This window comes from Brachycentrus maculatus, unplaced genomic scaffold (assembly GCF_059751285.1).
Source record: "Brachycentrus maculatus isolate JH-2025_06_01 unplaced genomic scaffold, ASM5975128v1 h1tg000405l, whole genome shotgun sequence".
NCBI lineage: Eukaryota > Metazoa > Arthropoda > Insecta > Trichoptera > Brachycentridae > Brachycentrus > Brachycentrus maculatus.
In genome coordinates this window covers 761,407-783,615 of record NW_028281154.1, presented here as the reverse complement: position 1 = coordinate 783,615, position 22,209 = coordinate 761,407, and the positions used below count along the sequence as shown (strand labels likewise).

The 22,209-nt window shown below is 31.6% G+C and overlaps 1 protein-coding gene across 1 annotated transcript; it reads left to right on the top strand.

Annotated features, from left to right (window-relative positions):
- Positions 1-1,822: 1,822 nt before the first annotated feature.
- LOC148302854 (uncharacterized) lies at positions 1,823-21,920 on the top strand. The gene is made up of 9 exons (XM_088270979.1): positions 1,823-2,294; positions 9,108-9,140; positions 9,189-9,530; positions 14,002-14,272; positions 15,500-15,627; positions 16,607-16,802; positions 17,753-18,460; positions 20,486-20,677; positions 21,787-21,920. Exons 3-9 carry the CDS (start codon positions 9,447-9,449, stop codon positions 21,918-21,920), a joined length of 1,713 nt encoding a protein of 570 aa, XP_088127105.1. The 5' UTR covers positions 1,823-2,294; positions 9,108-9,140; positions 9,189-9,446.
- Positions 21,921-22,209: the final 289 nt, after the last annotated feature.

Sequence of the window (22,209 nt, the reverse complement as noted above, 5' to 3'; positions counted from 1 at the left end):
CGTCATGGTGAGTGGGTTTTTCTAAACTGAAGTTATTGATAACATCTGTCCAACAAAAAATAGTAAAAAAACAGCAATATCATAAACCGCGATTTAATTTATTTTCACGTTAACTAGCAGATAATGGCCGACTATTGTTATATCTGTTTTTACCGCGACCGCTGAGTGTGATAAAATATTGACATAAGTAAAAAAGTTTACACATTATTTTTATTTTAAAGCAAAATATGTATGCATGGTTTTCAACTCCTGCCTTGTTGTGTATATAATATAGAATTTTGTCTAGTCTCACACCAGGCGAGTGTTTTTGCCTAGAATTTTCACTCATGAATTACATGAAATTATAGTAACTTTAAACATAAAGAGTAAATCCACTCACAAGTAGGCATAGGCTATGAAACTTTTAAAGTTGAAGCCTGAGTAGGGACATGATAAACGGTGTTGCATAAGCCGTAGCTAGATTTCAGAGTCACTTGGACGTTAGGTAATTCAAAAAAGTCTCACACCAGTCTGATGATGTCGGTTACGATGAAACCCGGTTGCTGGTCAAATAAAATAAAATTTAAATGGAAAAAATAACAAAGTTGTTATTTTATTCTCAAATATATGTATCCTTTTCTACTTGCACTACATCTGGCTATAAACCATTTTGATTTCGTAATTTTCAGAAATGTGAATAACAATTCTGGACGAATAATATTAGGGATTTTGAACAGTCTTACTACGTTTTATTTATTATTAAAATATACTAATCCAAAGTTTAATCCAACATATCTGGCATCTTACAATCTTTACAGATAAGAAAAAGAATCTAACAATAACCCTGTGATTTTTAAATACGTATAATATAATTTAAAATATAATGATAACACCTTGTAAATGAAAACATTTAAAGGTACTCATTACTTTAAAATGTTTTTCCCAGCTACAGAAGATTCCACTACGGACGGGTTTGAATATAAACTTCTTCTTCTTCCTTTTGTAGATCATTCCAGTATCGCCTTCGTTGTCGTCCCCACCTCTCGATATCCTCCGTCTTACACATGCTCCGGATATCGGTGTTTGAATATAAACAATAAAAAAATATAAACCGTTAATATTCTTACCCGGAGTTGAAAGCATCTACAGCTTCCAAAAATAGTCGTAACAATATAATACTCAAGTGGTAAAAAAAACAAGTGTTTTATTTATAATTTAATCAGGTCTTACCACAAAATGAAAGCCGAAACGACAATTCGCTCACTCCTTTCAAGAACGTCATAAATAAAAAAATCGTCAATTTTCAGTTGTGCATGTTTTCGGAATGCCCAGAAAATGTACTACATCCCAGCAAAAGAGGCATATTTTTAACTTAATATTTACCCGCTACAGGGCAAAAGTGTTGTTTTTGCATTTTGAAGAAAAGGTATTGTTTAATTATTTTTTTAAATATAATAAATATTTTTCAAATGGAGAAAAAACCTTTAGGTTTTACCTAAAAAGATCTGTTGCACAGTAAAAAGTTCAATAAGTGGCTTGATATTTATTTTTAATACATTGTAATATATTCTTAAACTTTAAAAACGTTCTCCTGAAAAATCTAGTTTTTCGATTTATGACGTTCTTGAAAGGAGTGAGCGAATTATGTATTTAGAATATTGATGCCGCTTATACCCCTTTCGTTTTACAGTGATGGCTTGTAACTTTGTACCTACTGAGGCAAACCAAGGAACAAAAGTATCATTCATTGTCACGTAATGTGAGTGATAACAAAATTTTAATGATTTGACTGACGAATGTATACAAAACTGCACATCAGCTGGTCGTTCTTGTTACTCGATTCATTACCGAGCCAGTCATGAACGCATGCGGGCGCGTTTACTAAATATAATACAATATCGCTCGTGAACAGTATTTCATTGAACTAATCGGTGTGGTAATAATTATTCGCTTCCAACACTGAAAAAAATTAAAGTGTTACAGTATTTATTACACTTAAAGCGATATCTGGTTCGCATTGAGTTTTTTTTAATATGTGCATCGTGACGTGTGTAAAAAGTGTAATATTATGCATGTTTTTTATGTGTCTGTATAAGTTAGTGCATTGGTAATTGCTATGTAGAGAAAGTGCATCAAATGTGGAATATCTACCCTTTTTATGTTCGACTCCCATTTTACATAGTCTTTTTTTTTACATGTGCGACATCTAAATATGTTCACTATCTACTATTTATTTGAATTAAGTTGCGATATATTATTTTTCACTAAATACGATGTAAAAAGGTGATAAAATCTCTATTACCTGGAGTTAGAAGGTAATGTGGAATACTATTTCTTTTTATTAATCATTACCCGATAGAATGGAACAAATCTTTTATTGTAATGATGAAGTAAGGAATAGATACGTAGTCTTTTTTTAATTAATAACCTAGTAAGCCTTGATTTTAGAGGTGAGAGAAAAATAACTGAAGAGAATGACATGAAGTATATATATATATATACACAACCTCACAACATGTACAACCTCATAACATCCAAGCCAAGTGAAAAAATATCAGTCGACGGGAATCGAACCCAGACACCAGTTTCGCATTCTAGCTACTTTGCTACGGAACCAGTGTTATTGGATACGAGAAGACTTTAAAAAAAATAGTTTACTTTATGACACGTATACCTTTACAAAAAAGATGATTCTATTCGAACAAATGAAAAAAAAATTAATACATGTACCAACTTATAGTTTTACCCACAACTTCAAAATGTCAATGCTTTTGGATTTTTCACATTTGCTGCATTTACCATACATGTTTACATACTTAAGCTGTATCTCTAGAGGTAGGCAGAAAAAAAATAGTTTTTCGTGTCGTTCTTTTAATAACATATCAACTTCGATTGGATCAATATAAATATATTTGAATTATTGAAAATCCTTTAATAAATGTTAAAATGTGAAATTATGTAATTAACCTTCTTATTACTGACACGATCACACGTTAGTTAAGTAAATCTCGTCGTACATACCCTGACGTCGTGTAATTTCAGTTAACCTCTGACCGGCGCACAGTGGGGTATATTAGCGATCTGGGCGGCCAAAAGTCACTTTTAAAAACATTGTCGCAGGTGTATGAAAAATATATCAACATGAAATAGAGTATTTTGTTGATGACATGCAATAATTGTATCCCCCCCACGCACATCTCACGTGTCTAATGGTCAGTCGCAAAGTTGTTATTGTGAGTGCACGTGTTTCTCTTTCGCTGTTCGTTTAGTACGCAAACATTTCAGTGATTATTATAATTTTTTTGTATTACACGTATACAATTTAATAATGGATTGTGATGAAGCAGGTAAGATAGTGTATTGTACATAGATTTAAGTTGCAATAGCTAACATATTTACTAAAAAAAAAACTATTTTAAATAAGTGCCTTTAAATAGATTTTTCTTTCATTTTTTTTTTAAATAAAGGATATTAAGTTGTGCTTCCGAGTGTTACCCGGCTATAATTTTGATTGTATCAAATAGCTTAGCCCTCTTTCTTTATATAAATTGAAAATTTTTTTGCAGAATTTTGCTCTTTTGCAAGAAATCGCTCTTTTAAGATGAGTCAGCACAATAATGAAAACTGAACTACGTACAGTTTTTTATCTTTAAATTGTTACATTTTTATTTTAGGACCAGTAGATATTAGAATAATGACTAGAAAACAGTTATTATTATCATGCAGCAACAAAATGCTAATAAAATTAATGAAAAATTAGAATGCTTGCAAAAGTACCTTTTACAATTAGATAATTTTTCTGACGAGTGTGCAATGAAAATTAAAAACTATTTTTCGCATTTCAAGTCTGAAATGAAACGAAGATAGATTAATGCACTCAAAAAGGAGGAAACTTTCTTGATAAAAAATGAAAATTGGCTTGACGGAACTTTTACAATTCCTTGGGTAATGAATCGATCAGGACGACCATTAAAGTCGTTTGGTGAATCAAGTCAGAGAAGCAAAAGAAGGAAAACTGAAGATTTGCGCAAAAATATTGAATTAGATGTGCTCACCCATGCTACTCGGTCAAAGTTAGGAGAAAGCGGGATGAGAGACGCTTCTTTGGTGTTGAAAGAAATTATCTGTACACCTAAGCGTGCTACCAAATATAAGAAAGCGTATTCTCGTTGCCAGCAAAAAAATACCCGGATAACGCAATTGACTCCATCACAGGCTTTATCTATTTTTGTTGAAGCCGATCTTTCGAGAAGGCAATATGACATAGTAAGGAGTTCTCATAAAAAACTATACCCGTGTTACAGTATCTTACATAAAGCAAAACTCGAGTGTTACCCTGCTAAGAAAGCTTACAGAGTAACTGAAACTTGTGCCGAAGTAAACCTATAGAGTTTAATGGATCACACTACCACGCGACTATTGACACATTTAGAAGAATGTTTACAAAATTTAAATAAAAAAGAAAGAGAAACATTAGTTTAAATATGCAAGTGGGATTGTGATGGAGCACAACAAGCTCAATATAAACAAACGTTTTTAAATGATGCAGACTCCGATGCAAACATATTTCACAGTTCGTTTGTGCCCCTACAACTTATTTGTTCCTTGAATAATAAGGTTATTTGGCAAAACCCAATTCCTTCTTCACCACGTTATTGTCGTCCAATAAGAATACGATTTATAAAGGAAACAAAAAAAATAACAAATGAAGAAATCGCTTATATTAAAAGCGGAAGAAGAACTGTGTCCGGACGAGGAACCATGGCCATCTTTCTCGGACTAATATTTTTTAAATTATTTACTACGATTTGCATTTATTAAAAAAAAAAATTTTTTTTTTTACTGATAAGTAAAAAATATCTCCATATAATACAATGAATTAGTCAAAAGGCATATTTGGAATCGATTTAGAACGAAAAATAATATTGGCCGCCCAGATCGCCAATATACCCCACTGTGCGGCGGTCGGCGCTTCTCGTCGAGTTCAAGATTTGTTAAACCCAAAAGTCATTATTAAGGAATGTATACGATTTTACAAAAATCTAACCGCTGAAAATTTTAAACTTACCTAAAAATGTTTAAAACATGTCAAAAACATGTTAAATAAATCTAATGATTAATGAAAACACTTCGTTTTTTACCACTTGAGTTTTATTATAGACTACATGTTTCAGAAGTTAAACTTCCATCATTCAGGTCTGTATAATAGGTTATTATACAGACCTGAATGATGCAAGTTTTACTTCTGAAACATGTAGTCTATAATAAAACTCAAGTGGTAAAAAACGAAGTGTTTTCTTTAATCATTGTAACATGTCTTACCACAAAGTTAATGCCGAAACAATAAATTAAATAAATCTTTTAAGGAAATAATAAATCACATACAATATGATTATTTAACCGAATCTTGGGATTCATTAGACTCAAACCAACTATGTGCCATATCGCTCACTCTTTTCAAGAACGTCATAAATGAAAAACCGTTAATTTTCGGAATGCCCAGAAAATGTACTATATCCCAGCAAAATCGACATATTTTTAACTTAATATTTACCCGCTACAGGGCAGAAAGTGTTGTTTTTGCATTTTGAAGAAAAGGTATTGTTTAAATTAATTTTTTTTAAATATACTTTATATTTTTCAAATGGAGAAAAACCTTCAGGTTTTACCTAAAAAGATCTGTTGCACAGTAAAAAGTTTAATAAGTGGCTTGATATTAATTTTTAATACATTGAATTATATTTTTAAACTTTAAAAACGTTGTCCTGAAAAATCATTTTTTTTATTTGTGACGTTCTTGAAAGGAGTGAGCGATATTATAAGACATATATTTTAATATTGTTTATTTAATTATTATATTTAAAATGTTTTTTATTTTATTATTATTTACTATTAACATATTCTTACTTTTTAATGTTTATTTTCTAAGAAAAAAAATTCAATAAATTTAAATTGAATTCGACAAAATCCCGCAAACGATTAAATGAAGGTTAAAAAGCAATGAACTCATCACCTACTAGGTACCTGCTAAACAAATAAACGTTAATATAATATTAATTAATTATAATAAACTAACCTACGAAGGGGCGTATTCTATAAATGAGATAAAAAATATTTTTTACAAAACGAAAATTGTCATAAGTCTTCAATCTATCAATGCACCATCAATATTCGCATTTTTATCATAGGTATCGTATGTATATGATTGATTTTTTTCATCTGATTTGGATCAAAAATCCAAAACACAGCAAATATTTGCACTAGTAAAAAAGTGACGTTTCTCGAATGAACGAATACTTAGAAAAAGTGCATAAATTATAGTAATCCCAAATTTACACTCACTATCGTCATTGAAAATTTAATCGTTGAATTTATTTTGGTTTTAAGCACAATGAGCTTTTTTAAACATCCTTTAAAAATACATGGTATTAAGTGGATGAAGTTTCGATAAAGGGGGAGAGTTTTCGTTTGCAATTTAAACTATGATTTGAGAAGACAAGCCTCATGTTATTGGTATTTTATTTGTTCGGTAGTAAGGAAGGCAACAGTCGACAAATTCTTTGAATTCTAAAGCTAGTTCGTGATTATTCTAATAATATGGTAATTTAAAGTCTGTTCAAGATTGTATACATATTATTAAAACCTACATACAGTACCGACAACTTTTTAGTGGGGAACATACATATACACAGTATTCTGTTGAATGCCATTACATATCGCTCACTCCTTTCAAGAACGTCATAAATAAAAAAAAACTTGATTTTTCAGGAGAACGTTTTTAAAGTTTAATATCAAAGTTTAATATTATTAAAAAATATAATACAATGTATTAAAAATAAATATCAAGCCACTTATTGAACTTTTTACTGTGCAACACATCTTTTTAGGTGAAACTTGAAGGTTCTTTCTCCATTTGAAAAATATTTAGTATATTTCAAAAAATAATTAAACAATACCTCTTCTTCAAAATGCAAAAACAACACTTTATGCCCTGTAGCGGGTAAATATTAATTTAAAAATATGCCGCTTTTTCTGGGATATAGTACATTTTCTGGGCATTCCGAAAACACGCACAACTGAAAATTGACGATTTTTGATTTATGACGTTCTTGAAAGGAGTTAGCGATATTTGATTTAATTTCGAAAGTTCATTACGAATAACTAAATTGAAAAAAAATACTCGACTTATATACTAAAAAGGTACTAACTAGCTATATGCATTTTTGAATTATATCAAATTTTCATTAATCATTTCGGCAGTCACATTGCGGTAATATCTATGCAATTTTAATTTATGTTTTACTTGGTAAATACAACAATTAAACACCAAGTAAAACTTTAATTAAAAATATGTTTGGTTTCCCAAAGTGATTACAATATATTTCTTTGACCGTTTGCACTCGAAAGTTATTTGATAGTTGCTAGCCGCATTTGATTTAATTTCGTGCTTTATAAATTAACAATTTATAATTAAGCTAAGCAATTTATACTAAGCTTTGAGAATAGGTGCTTGCGGAGAATTTTAGGCGTGCGGTGGTTTGACTTTGTGAGGAATGAAGAGATAAGGCATAGGACGCAGCAAATCTTGGTCACAAATCGTCAATTTTCAGTTTTATATGTTTTCGAAATGCCCAGAAAATGTACTATATCCCAGCAAAAGAGGCATATTTTAAACTTAATATTTACCCGCTACAGGGCAGAAAGTGTTGTTTTTGCATTTTGAAGAAAAGGTATTGTTTAATTATTTTTTAAATATACTGAATATTTTTTAAATGGAGAAAATTTCTTCAGGTTTTACATAAAAAGATCTGTTGCACAGTAAAAAGTACAATAAGTGGCATGATATTTATTTTGAAAACATTGTATTATATTTTTAAACTTTACAAACGTTCTACTGAAAAATCAAGCTTTTTGATTATGACGTTCTTGAAAGGAGTGAGCGATGTGTACTCCACCCTACATTCAACAGGCGATTAAATCAGGCATTCAAAACGATAACCATTATTTGGATTATCTCCAATTACAGCAGTTATTTTCATGTAATTTTTTGACATCTCATCAAAGATGAAGAAGAATATGGAAGTCCGGGCATTTACGGGGCGTTTATTTTCTGGCGTTTCTCATGTGTGTGATCATAATCCAGGATTCGGACCTCACATACTAATATAAGAGTTTCTGCTTAGTAAAAAGCTTCTTTACATCTCACCAATAGATGACTCTAGTGAAGTTCTAGTGATTCAAGAACAAGGTTTCTAAATTGGTTCATATATATAAAGAACTTCCAAGAATTTGAGTAGTGTGGTTGTCAATAATGGGTAGAATTGGTGAATGTTACACGTGTGTAAAGTGATCACTTAAACCAGCCTATGACAGTCGTCAGCCCCGTAAATGCCCGGACATCCATATTCTTCTTCATCTTTGATGAGATGTCAAAAAGTAAAAAATAAAAATAGTATTTTTGTATTATTTTTCTTCTATTCACTTGTTTTACTGTTTCTCTTCTTATTTTTCTACCTATTTTTCTGTTTTAAAACTATGTAAATTACCGTCATGTCATATTGTATGTACTTATATATTGTGTTATATTGTATACCCATGCACAGGTCACATCTATTGTATATAAGAGATTTTGTGTTTATGTGGTAAATAAATATATTTTCATTAATTGATTCGGCAGTCACTTTGTGGTAAAATCTATCCATTTTTAATTAATGTTTTACTTGGTAAATACCACTATTAATAGTGGTATTTACTAAGTAAAACATCAATTAAAAATAAATCATTTTTAAATTCAAATTTAAGCATACCTTTATTTACTATTATTTATTTTTCTTTATGGTTAATATATACTTATATGTATTTAAAATTTGAGAGATAGTGTTAATTATGGGCATTGAGATACTAACGTCGATATTAGCGCAAAGTTAGGTAATTTGGTAGTATTTGTTAATTTCAACGATATGAAGCAAGCTAATGACCTCATATCGAGGTAAAGTTATAGTAAGTTTACATAACTTAAGTAAATTTACGGAACTTTCACAAACCATAGTTATACCCAATACTGTACTAATTTACTTAGCATTATCTTATGATCGAGCATTGTGATAATACTGTATCTTTGATTTCAGATGAGCACACATCGCTTTGTCATATAGTAAATCGCTGCATTTGTGAGCATTTAAGAAATATTAAGAAATATTAATATTAAGAAATATTTAAAAAAATGTGTTTTCAAAAAAGTGCAATATAAAATAAAACAGAAGTATTGTAAGTCAGTGTGATTTACGAAAAAATAGTCAGTGTTAATTCGTAATTTACCGTTTTCATTCTGTTATGTGCATAAGACATTTCTTCGTAAGTGATAACAGAAAAAATTTGAAAATGTGTCTTTATATTATCTTATCATTCTGTGCTACGTGAGAGATAGGAAATAAATACATTGTATGTAAAGGAGTCAAGTGATAAAAATGACATTAAAGAATAAAAAAGATTTGGTTCCACCAGATGGAGGATGGGGTTGGGTGGTATGTTTCGCATACGCGTTGAATAATGTAAGTATGAATATATCGCTCACTCCTTTCAAGAACGTCATAAATCAAAAATCGTCAATTTTCAGTTGTGCATGTTTTCGGAATGCCCAGAAAATGTACCTACTATATCCCAGCAAAAGAGGCATATTTTTAACTTAATATTTACCCGCTACAGACCAGAAAGTGTTGTTTTTGCATTTTGAAGAAAAGGTATTGTTATTTTTTTTTTTTAATATGCTAAATATTTTTCAAATTGAGAAAAAACCTTCAGGTTTTACCTAAAAAGATCTGTTGCACAGTAAAAAGTTCAATAAGTTGTTGATATTTATTTTTAATACATTGTATTATATTTTTAAACTTTAAAAACGTTCTCTAAAAAATCTTTTTATTTTATTTATGACGTTCTTGAAATGAGTGAGCGATGTGTAATGCTGTATCCATGTGTAATGTAGTTTTATTCATTAAATACAATAAAACACTATACGAGTACAAGATCTTACGAAAATCATAGAAACTTTAAAAACTATTTTGTAAGCTTCGGTCGGATTTAATCCAAAGAGTATTTGGGCTGATCCAGGAGTGGGAAACCTTTTCATATTATTTTTTGACATTTCATCAAAGATGAAGAAGAATTTGGAAGTGAAGTCTGGACATTTACGGGGCTGACGACCGATATAAGCTGGTTTAAGTGATCATTTTACACACGTTTAACGTTCACCAATTCTACCCATTATTGACAACCACACAACTCAAATTCTTGGAAGTTCTATATATATGAACCAATTTTGAAACATTATTCTTGAATCACCAGAACTTCACTAGAGACATTTATTAGTGAGATGAAAATAAGCTTTTTATTAAGCAGAAACTCTTTTATTAGTATGTGAGGTCCGAATCCTGGATTATCATCACACACATGAGAAACGCCAGAAAGTATCATTTTCATTTTTATTATTTAAGCTTATAATTTGACCAGATAATTTACTTTTTCATTTCTAAAGGCCACATTCGTTTATCTGGTTCAACATAAAGTCGCATTAAACAAATCCTCGACACCCCTCATAAACCTAATATATTTATTTTATAATATAAATTAGTTAAACGCAATTTTGAAATCTTCAGAGAACAATATACATTTACAAATTTAATTGAATATTTTTTTTTAAGTTATCCATGTGTATATTATACAATTTATTGATTATTTTTCGAGTTTTTTGGACACAAAGATACGAAAGATGGATTTTTTTATTATAATTTTATAGTCTAACACAGGTGTGGCGAACGAGGGACCCGTGGGTGACTAATTATTTAACCCGTTTGAAATTTAAAAAAATATTGTTTTTATTTGGATCTTTAATTTACTGAAAAAATATAATAAACGCCATTTTGAATGAGTTTTACCTTGACATCTACAAAAACAAAATAAAAAAATTAAATTATAAAATTTTGAGTGTGTCCAAATACTTGTTCAGAAATCTGGATTATCACCAATTATAGGAGTTTTTTCATATTCTTCCATATTCTTCTTCATCTTTAATGAGATGTCAAAAAATAATACCAAAAAAAAATTGTTCCCGGTGTCAACTGTACTTTTTACTATGTGCTGTTCCCATGACAGCGTTTGGAAAACGAATCAAAACGTCTAACCAATTTCACAGAATGGAAGTAACATAGCATGGACTTTTATCACATATATAATGCAAATAACAGCCTTTATGTATTATTATTTTAATTGCCCAACCCATGTCCCGCAAAATAGATTTAAAAAAATAAAAGTATAAAATTATTTGACCCGCTTGCGAAAAAGATTCGCCATCCCTGGTCAAACCCATTTAATGAACTGTACTTGTTTTAAAGGTAATTTTATTTAAGTGCTTTATTAATTATCCACTTGTTGATATCAATTCATGAAAATATAATATATGAATTTCTTAATTGTTGTATTATATTTACATAATAAAGGCATGTAATCTCAAGTTATGTTTTATAAAGTGCCAATGAATCCCCGGATTTTTTTAAATGAGACATCCTTTTTTAAATATCTAAGTCTGTTGATAGTCACCTTCAAATCCTTTCTTTCGTTAACATTATAAAGTTTCAAACACACTAACAATCAGCTTAATTGTTTACGTTGATCTGAAAATCCTAATTGTAAAATCCCATTGTTTACATTGGCTACTAGGCACAGAGATAAATTAAACATACCATTATTACCCTCACCTTTGAAAATCAGACCGATTCACTTGGGGTAGATGGAAGATGTGATTCATTTAGCTCTTAATGTAATATTGAATTCTATGCCCATTTTAGGGTCCGTGGACATTCTTATTGAATTGATGCATACATTTTATTGTGTTTCACCGTGTCAATTTAATGGATTAAATTAAAATCTTACTTTCATTAATTGATTTGCAGTCACTTTGTGGTAAAATCTATCCATTTTTAATTAATGTTTTACTTAGTGAATACCACTTTAACGATATGACAATGACTAAAGCCTCCCCCTATTGTCTATGTTCCACTGATAAAAAAAAAATTAAAAAAAAATTAAACAAATAAAAGTAAGAAACAGCTACTACCCCCTCTTCAATCTTCAACGTCCCAAGAACCCAACTCTAAAATTTAGAATTAGCTTCACATACGGTGTTCGAAAATGATGCGGAATGCATCGTAACACGTCGGCTGTCCAAACTTAAAACACAGTAAGGGACATTTTTTTGTAGTAGATTTTTTTGCATTTTTGGACTAAGTAGAATATACTTAGTCCAAAAATGCAAAAAAAACCTACTACAAAAAATGTCCCTTACTGTGTTTTGAGTTTGGACAGCCGACGTGTCACAGTAGATTATAAGAAATAGTGGTATTTACTAGGTAAAACATTAATTAAAAATAAAATCTTAATCCTTTAAATTCCCATTTGAATAATTCTGGATGATTTTTTGCTTTACCTGTTTTCTAAGTCTACTTTATAAATATAAATTTTAGTATGATAAAAGATTTAGTCTTTTTTGTAAAGAAATTATGCTTTAAAAACCCAATTGAATTACTGAGCTGTCCTTTCTTTAAATACTAATTAACTAACCAACTAACTAACCACCACACCGCTTTCCGCAGGAGAAGGCAAAGAGATTAAAACGCCACACCAATCTGTCTTTACAAACAATCTTCGCCTCTTCCGCATTAATAAATACCCGCCAATTATTCCAACTCTTGACCTCAATTTCAAGTACTTGAAATACTTGATCATGCCAAGTTTTCATCGGTCTTCCTCTGCTTCTATTACCAAACACATAAATATGTTTTACCATTCTTTCTAACCATCTCAACACACCTTTCTTAATATTATCTATAATGCTTTTCTCGGCCCGCATTCTTTTTAAAAAATAAAATAAAATTACTCTAAATTGGTAATTTTGGATACACAAGTATAGAATTTTTGTTCACACATAAGTACATTGTTGTGTTGCTGCGTTTGGTAGTTGCATTATCCCTTTTAATCCTGTCTCTTCGTTCTCAGGGAGCTAGTCCAAATAGATCTGGTCCAAGGTTATTGATGCCATGATATGGACACTTTTGTCACAGTATTTACTTACCCAAACTAGTTATCACATGATCTTCATTCTTTGTACATACACCATTATGCTCTGAATAATATTATGTGTCATACGGTGTGGTTGCTTTCCAAACAATGGCTAAATTTTGACTAAGCTAAGTACACATTATACCTGTGTAATGTGTAAATATTTAAAATTACTTTTCCTAAACTTTGATAATTACTATTATCAGTCTTTAGATGAAATAAGAAACTTATTAAATAAAAACGAACATACTTAAATTCAAGTTGGTCACAAACACAATACTAAAAATCTGGATTTATACCGTTTATGATTCCCTGAACGACCCTATAAAAAGAAAAACTGTAGTATATTGTATTGAAATCATAAAATAAATGATGAAGAAGATGGTATTTTAAGTAAAATCTGCTTTTTCAGAATATTATATACATTTAAAAAATGCATTTTTTTGGCTAAATGTTGATCTTAATGTTGTTTTGTTTGTGATACAAAATTTTTGAAAATAGTAAAATTAATCCACAATTTATTAACATTGTTTTGTATGTATCTTTTAAGTGTAAAAATTACATAAAATATGTTTAAAAATGTTTAAGTAAACATTCATATATAAAGCTATCATATGACATCTCAATTGTTGACATTAGTTGAGTAGTTGAATTGACAAAATCTGAGACCAACATTCGCCATCTTTGTGACGTCAAACTACTCCTTCAAGTCGGCTTCGTACTCCTTCCACATGTTCAAAAAGCAGCAACCGGTATTTTACTCCTTAAGAGATCACATTGATTACGACCATAACACCTGTCAATATAAAACTGTTCAGCCCTTTGCCCTCTCTACTCTTTCCTTGACGCTATCAAATGCTACTTTTAATTCATTGTTTTTTTTTCCATATTTCTTTTTTGTTGTTCCTGTAGATCATAGTTCTTCCTCTCATATCTGGCTTCGGACTGATCTTCCAAGAGACTTTCGCCACGCTGGGTATTACAGCTACAAATGCTTCCATTATCATCAACGTGAATCATGCTTTCGGCATGGTACTGTCTCTCTTCAATGGGCCGCTGTTGAGGAGTTTCGGATACAGAAAGGTAGCTGTGGCTGGAGCCTTATTCGTTACTGGAGGGATATTGTTGACGTCACAGGCGAGATCCTTCTGGCACTTCCTCATCACCTACAGCTTGATGACTTGTAAGGAAAAACTTTTATTAACTCACTTTTACTTTGTAATTAGTGTGGCCAAGACCTATTTATGATATTTCATTTTTCAAAAATTAAATTAAAATCATTGTTTTCTAAGATAAATCTTATATTTTCTTTGATTAAATCATGGACCCTTAAGATCAGCACAATGAACCGATTAGAGGCATTCAATATGTGGCTACATGGTAAAATGCTACACATTCCATGGACCAATATGGCCAGCAGCGCAAACGTGCTCCAAAGAGCAAGAGCAGTGAGACAGTTGCTGACTGATATCTAGGTCCGGAAGGTATCCTATCTGGGGTATGTGCTAAGAAGAGAGAAGTAAGAGCTATTGCACCAAATCATAAAAGGAAAAATAGAGGGTCAACGAGATATGGGGAGTAAACAGATCTTCTGGCTCCGGGATATATGAGATTGGACAGGGATCAGGACCGTCAAGGCACTGTTTAGAGCTGCCCAAGATAAGAACAATTACTCTCAAGTGATGGTCGATGTCAGGGGGACACACACAGAAGAAGAAATTTCTACAATTATATAAGATGAGTGTAAAAAGGGAGTATAACATTTTAAGGGATCGATATGTACTACAGCAGTTATTCATTGTGAAATTTTCTCACTAAATGATTTGAAAAAGAAATTACATGCAATTATCTACGCTTTTGAACGAACGTATCTGTAAACATTGCTTACTTTTCTCCTCTTCTTTATTCTTCTTCTTCTTCTCCGTCTTAATCCTCATTGCTGAGGGGTGTGACCCTTGCCGAAGCAATGACTCTTCTCCAGTTATCCCTTGACTGCGCTCCACGTAGCGCTCCAACTACTGAGGTGCCTGCTGCTGCCTTAATTTGATCGGTCCATCGTGTGGGGGATCTTCCTCTCCCTCTCTTTCCCTCCAGGCTACCGATCACAACTAGTCGTTCCAGGCTATCCTCGTTGCCACGCGCAACATGTCCAAAGAACTGTAGAATCCGTTGGGTACAGATATTGGCCAGAGTCAAGCCATCCAGGCGTAGTTCCTGGCGAATGGACTCATTGGTGCGTCTAGCTGTCTAGCTGTCTTCTTTATGCGAGTATACAAATGAGTATGAATTCCAAAAAAGGAATTAGGAAGGATATATATCAAATTGTTGCACTTATATGTTCAGTAATGCCATTTTTTTTCCTGCTATTTGAATAAGTTAAAATTAATCTGAGTTGAAATTATAATTTCAGCAATCGGTGTAGCTCTTGTGATGTCAGCATTCTCACTCGCTATCAACTCTTTCTTCCGTAAAAACCGGGGAAAAGCCATGGCTGTTGGCATGTCCATCACTGGACTTGGTCCTATTGTCATGCCACAGGTAAATATATCTATGTCTTCTTAAGAAAATAACCATGTTTCTATCTATTACAGGTGGAAACATCTATCACAAGTAAATGTAATGACACATTAGGAGATAAGAGATTTTGAACAAACGGACAGTTATATTTTTATTAATAAAGATAGATAAAATCATGAGCGTTTTTCAATCAACATTGTAGCATTATTTCAAATCAATCGGTGAATAGCTAAAGGAGATTTAAGAATTAAATTTTTATTTACATACATAATTCAAAAGATTGACAAGTATACAATTTTTAAAACCTTCTTCAAACCCTTATCCGCACCGCAGTGGTGCATAGGGCACTGCATCATATAAACGCACTGTTATCTTGATCGTTAACATACAAAGGAAAGGTAATCAGCCCTCCGCTTTAGGTACTGGTCCAGGGTAATATTGAATAAATATTTTAGTGAAAAAATCACTTACATTTATTTGATCCCCCCTGGGAATCGAACCAGGGACCTCCAGAACGATAGCCGAGCATGCTGAACATTACACCATAAGGTGGAGACTGACCGGAGCATTTCGTCGTAACATCGCACCGAGCATTCGAAACTATGGATAGAGCGCTCGGTTCGGTGTACTGACTGCCTGAATGCTCCCATTGTAACATGTTGCGTTACGACGAAATGCTCCGGTCAGTCTTCACCTTATGGTGTAATGTTATATATTATATATAGAGGCGGACAAACCTCAATACAATTAATATTAAAAATCTACGTAATATATGGTATAATTTTAATAAAGATATTGTAACTTGATGTAAGATGTAAAAGATGTTCATAAAGATCATATTTGGTTTTAAAATGCCAAATTTGGGGTACAAATCTGAAAACAACATATTCCTTTATACATGGTCTCCATTATCATTTTCTTATTTTGTATTTTTTATTCATGTATTTATTTAGTATTGAACTTCTGGAAAAGCAAGGCTTTATACTATTCCTTAAACCAGGTCATCAACGGCCTGATTGGTGCTTTAGGGACTAAAGGAGCTGTGCTGGTCCTCGGAGCCCTGTCACTCCATTCTCTGCTGGCCGCCTTCCTCCTCCGACCAGTAAAGTGGTACATGAAGCCTGCCGAGGATGTTGAAGATGCAGAGGTGGCGAAACCTGTTCCGGCCCAAGATGATGAAGTGGAGACAAAGAACAGTTAGGTTTTTCGTTTTCGCTTTTATAAACATTTTAGTAGGTACATATGAACTTACAAATAGACTTTATTGTTTTAAAAAAAGAGAAATATTTATGTTTTTAGTATTTACAAAAATACTTCAATTTAATACTATTTCTGTGAGCCTTAGTGGCTCATTATTAGAAATAGGTATCAAATTGTGGTAGAGTGAGTACGAACCGAGAAACTCTGACTCAAGAGTCCGCGACACTAACTACGGGACTACACCCCGACTTTCTTTTTATTCATTTTGAAAAGTGAAAAGATTTTATAATAAATGCACGTATAGTTTTATATTTACTCTACCTAAATTTTATTATTTTAATTTGATTGAAAAATCACACAGTGCATTTTCGAATACTGACCTTGTTTAATATAATACCAAGTCAACAATACCGAACAGTTAATTTAATGAAAGAAAAATTGGAAGAGATAAAAAGTGTCAAAAAATCAATTTTCATTAAACATCTATCAGCATAAACAGAACCATAAAACAAGGGTTGTTTATTTGTATGAAGTGTGCTCCGAATACCATCAGAAATACTAAAAATGAATGTAGAAAAATAATAAGATTAAATTATTTACTTGAAATTAAGTATCCTTTCAAAGCTTATCCTTTTTTATCGTCAATATGTTATTTTTCTCCCTCAGTATCATTCTCCTCATTGCTGGGGATTCTGAAGTCTTAAACTAAATCCATTACCATCCAATTTTTTGCTTACTACGCAAGTTATATTAAATATTATATTAAATTTAGCGAGAGATATGTATTCAATATTAAATATTTTATTTTAGTACTGCTAGACTGCTGGTATTAAATAAATGTATATTATTATTCATTTAATACGATATTAATGTTAATCAGATATTCATATATTTCTCGTTCAAGACGGTTGTACGGTATTAATAATTATAAAAAACTTTTTTTCAGTTGAAATGAAAGACATGTCAAATACAAAATATGACGAATCATCGAGTGAGGATGAAGACGATTATAATGATGATGTTAATAAGCTGAGAAAGGCAGTAACAGAATCCCTTCAAAATAGCCGAGAAGATGGTTTAAATGAACCGAAAAATAGCAACATATCCAATGGAGATATTAAAATCACAAAGACGGCTGATGGAGAAAAACATTACAGATGGTTCGAAGCCAGCAACCAAGAAATAAACCTCGGTAGTTCTGCGGACATTTTTGATGAGAACACTCCGGATAATATAGCGAGAAGAAAATCCTCCCTTGCTCAGAAAGGGCGTCTGGCTGGTGCGGAAAGCAAAACACTCTTGTCCAAAGAATCTCAGGGTCTTGGAGCATCACAAAAGCCCGACGAAAAGTTGTCATTCGGAGCGAAGGTTGTGGAATTTTTCGATCTGGGTTTACTCAAGGATCCGATATTTGTTAACATTATGGTTGGAATTTCCTTGGCCGCATGTGCAGAGATCAACTTTGCACTTCTAACTCCGTTTATTTTGAGTGATCTCAAGTTCAGCACGGCGCAGATCGCTGCTGTTATGTCTGTAATAGCGTTCTCCGATATAATCTTCAGATTTGTTTCTCCATTTATCGGCGACTGGTGCCATAAATCTGCCAGAGTAATGTACATAATAAGCCTCTGTTTACTCATCTTCACAAGAACAAGTGAGTATAATAGCATTTTAATACACAACTTTGTATTTAGTGTCATATGAATAAACGGATGAGTCATTTTTCCACAAATAACAAAACTTGGCTCGATGTACACATATTTAAAGTATATGTGGACAAGTCAGGAGTCGGAATAATTGGCAAGTATGTACAAAAAGTTAAATAAATGTGAAAAAGTCGAGGAATGTTTGCAATGAATGGTGTGGAGTTCTATTCTCTCTACCTACCCCTGAAGAAAAAGAGAGTGATGGTTCGTAACCATTTCATATCCCTTAAAACATCTTAAAAAAAAAAAAGTTTTTAAACCTTTCTAGCGGAGCATAAAACTTCTAAACCAAAACTAAAAAAAAATGTTTAAATGCACTTATTCTTCTTTGTGCACTTATGTATTATAATATAGAATTTGATAGAAGTAAATTTTCCAAATTTGCACCCATTTTGAGCTTCATTTGGTGGCAAAACTGACTTTGAAAGTGGAGGCATGGAATCATGTCATTGTTCTAAAAAATAAATAAATGAAGATTGAAATACTTACTAAAGTTTAAAGGGATCAAAAATTTTCAGTAGATACTACATACTGCAATGTAAAATAAGTTTGAAATATCTTAATACGCTTGTATAATACATCATTGTAATTGATAGATTATATCTTTGACATGAATTTATCTGAATTCATGGGAATTACTTCAAATGTTAATCTTAGTTTCTAAATAAAGCGTAACGTTTCTGTTATCAGCTTCAATCTATCGAGTATTAACCTATGAATTACATTGTTTTATATATGTCTTGATAAATATGTTTTATATATATCTTGATAAAAATAACATAATTAGAATTCTGTTTATAGATGTGGTATAAGATAAAATGATTCTGTTATTAACTTCCTAAAATTCACACATAAGTAAAAGAAAGAAAATATGACACGTTTGTTAATTTTTTTTAACTATTGATAAAAGCCATTTTACTCAATTCAAAATGTAACATCAACAACTATATTTCACATATAAAATCCTTAAATGATAATTTGACACATTTTTAAGCTGATACAAAACTGCCATCTGTTGGAATATGAGAAAAACATGTCTATTTAAGAATTATATTCGGTTTTGTAATGACATAAACAATTTAAATCATCGATGTCACTATAGTATAAATATTTCCTATATATATTTTAAAAAGCACACCTAGACATACATATTTATATTTACAAAATAAAAGAAAAAAAATTTAAATAGTAATATTTAGGCTTGTCATTGAAAAGAAAAAAAAAACAAAATGAATTTCCTTGATAATATTATTTTTGAAGTATTCATAATGATCAGACACAATCAACTTTCAACTTTCTTGAACAGACTTATACACCTTCAGGATAGCTTGCATAAGCTTGTTTTTACTATGCGAATGCCCTAACCATTGCAGTTATTCTTCTTTCCTACCTACTAATTCTCCTCCATTCTTTTCCCATATACCAGATATATTTTTCCCCCTGAACTCGTTCATTGATGTCATCTGTATCCCACTTATATCAAACAATCAGCAGAGCAGTTCTGTGCTCCACATTCTTGGATATAGGAATGAAATATATCATATCTGATTACATAGGTTAATGTTACTCGGGGTTACATCCCTTTACCATACTAGCTTATTTTATTTATTTTTTATTTTATTTTATTGGAAGGAAGAACAACAGTTACAATATATGATACATACAGAATACAAAAAATAAAATCATGAGTACCAATTATAGTTCTTCACAACTATACATAAGAGAGGTCTATGTAAAGGAAGAGACATGAGACAAGGATGGGATAAAGAGAAAAGGAGATGGCAGTGATAGGAAAAGAAGAAAAGGAAAGGACAGGGAATAGAATTACTTTTTTAGGTTTATAAGATTTCGAACAACTTAGCTTTAAATTTTGAAAGATTGGAGTAGAACTTATGTAACTTAAACATCGTCGGTGTATTTTTATTTTCCACTCTTTATGTATTTTCTTTATTTGTATAAAACCATTCTTTTAGCTTTGTTCTTTGCATCATCCTATGAAGCGATGCTGGCGGTAGCCTTTGGTCTTGGAGTAGCCAAAGGGGTGAGATCTGTGTATATGAGTCTAGTCATCCCTAACCATGTACCAATAGAGAGGTTGGCCTTCGCTTCAGGAATCCAGATGGTCACTAATGGGATTATTTTAATGACCATAGGTCCATTACTCGGTAAATATTTAATGTCTTTCTTTAAAAAATATTTAATTTATTTTCCAATGAGCTGAGCCTACCAAGATTCACATAATTATACAAGACCTATTATGATTTCTAATGATGTAACCACATTAGACCTACAGCTGTTTAATCATATAACCATGTTAGTTCTACCAAGGTCTAATCACGAACCAAGTTTTAGCTGCTAAGATATAATCATGTAGTCTTGTCATACCTACTGATGTCTAATCATATAACCAATGACAAAATGATTAACGACAGTCAACAGTCCGGCTTTTTCTGAGGAGTTTTACGTGATTTTCTCCCAACAATATGCACATGCTGAGAAGTGCCTGATTGACCCACACAAGATTATCCTTCTTGCTCCCAACACAGATAAAAATAAAACATCTTTTTTTAAGTTAGAAGAAACAAAAATCCACTTAAAGATCTATAAACCTTGTACATAATAATCAAAGTAAATAATAAATGCAATATCCATCTAAAACACAAACAATCATGTAACCATGTTAGACCTACTGAGGTTTAATCCTTTTTAACCGTGTTAGACATACTGAGGTCTAGTCACACAACTATATTAGACCTACTGAGGGCAAATCCCATAACCGTGTTAGACCTACACAATCATATATCAAAAAACTTGATTTTTCAGGAGATCGTTTATAAAGTTTAAGAATATAATAAAATGTATAAAAAATAAATATCAAGCTACTTATTGAACTTTTTACTGCGCAACAGATCTTTTTAGGTAAAATCTGAAGGTTTTTTCTCCATTTGAAAAATATTTAGTAAGTATACATATTTAAAAAAAATAATTAAATATAGTACATTTTCTGGGCATTCTGAAAACATGTACAACTGAAAATTGACGATTTTTGATATTTGACGTTGTTGAAAGGAGTGAGCGATGTTCTTTTTATGCTCGTATACACAAATACATTTTTTGAGGTTTTTTTTATCAAAGTAAAGTAGTACTGTTAGAAAACAGGACTCAAGATGTGATGGAGAAGAGGATCAAATTACTGACCTCAGATTAGAAGTTTGTGATAGTATAAAGGATTATATTAGATTACATTGGATAATATTTTTTGATATTATTTCAGGTTTGATTCGAGACAGATCTGGTTCCTACAATATCTCCATTATTTTCATCAACATTATCACGTCTATAACCATTTTACTATGGGGAGGAGAGTTTTTATACCGAAAATACAATAATAAAATAGTTAAACAGTAATTTTTGTTTTTTTAACTAAAAATGCTAACCTCCTCCTTAGCTCATCTTCTGATCGCTTGTTCCCCTCCGTAGTCTAATGGTCAGCATGTTTGGCTACCGTGCAGGAGGTCCCGGATTTGATTCCCAGGGGGGGGTCAAAATCAATATAAATGATGTCTTGTATTTTAAAAGCATTATTGAATTGTGGTATGGTAATATAACACATGAGAGCATCAACCCCTCATGTCTCTTCTCAACCCCGAGGATTCCGGCGCCCCGGAAGGTCGCTGACGACCATTTATCGACTATA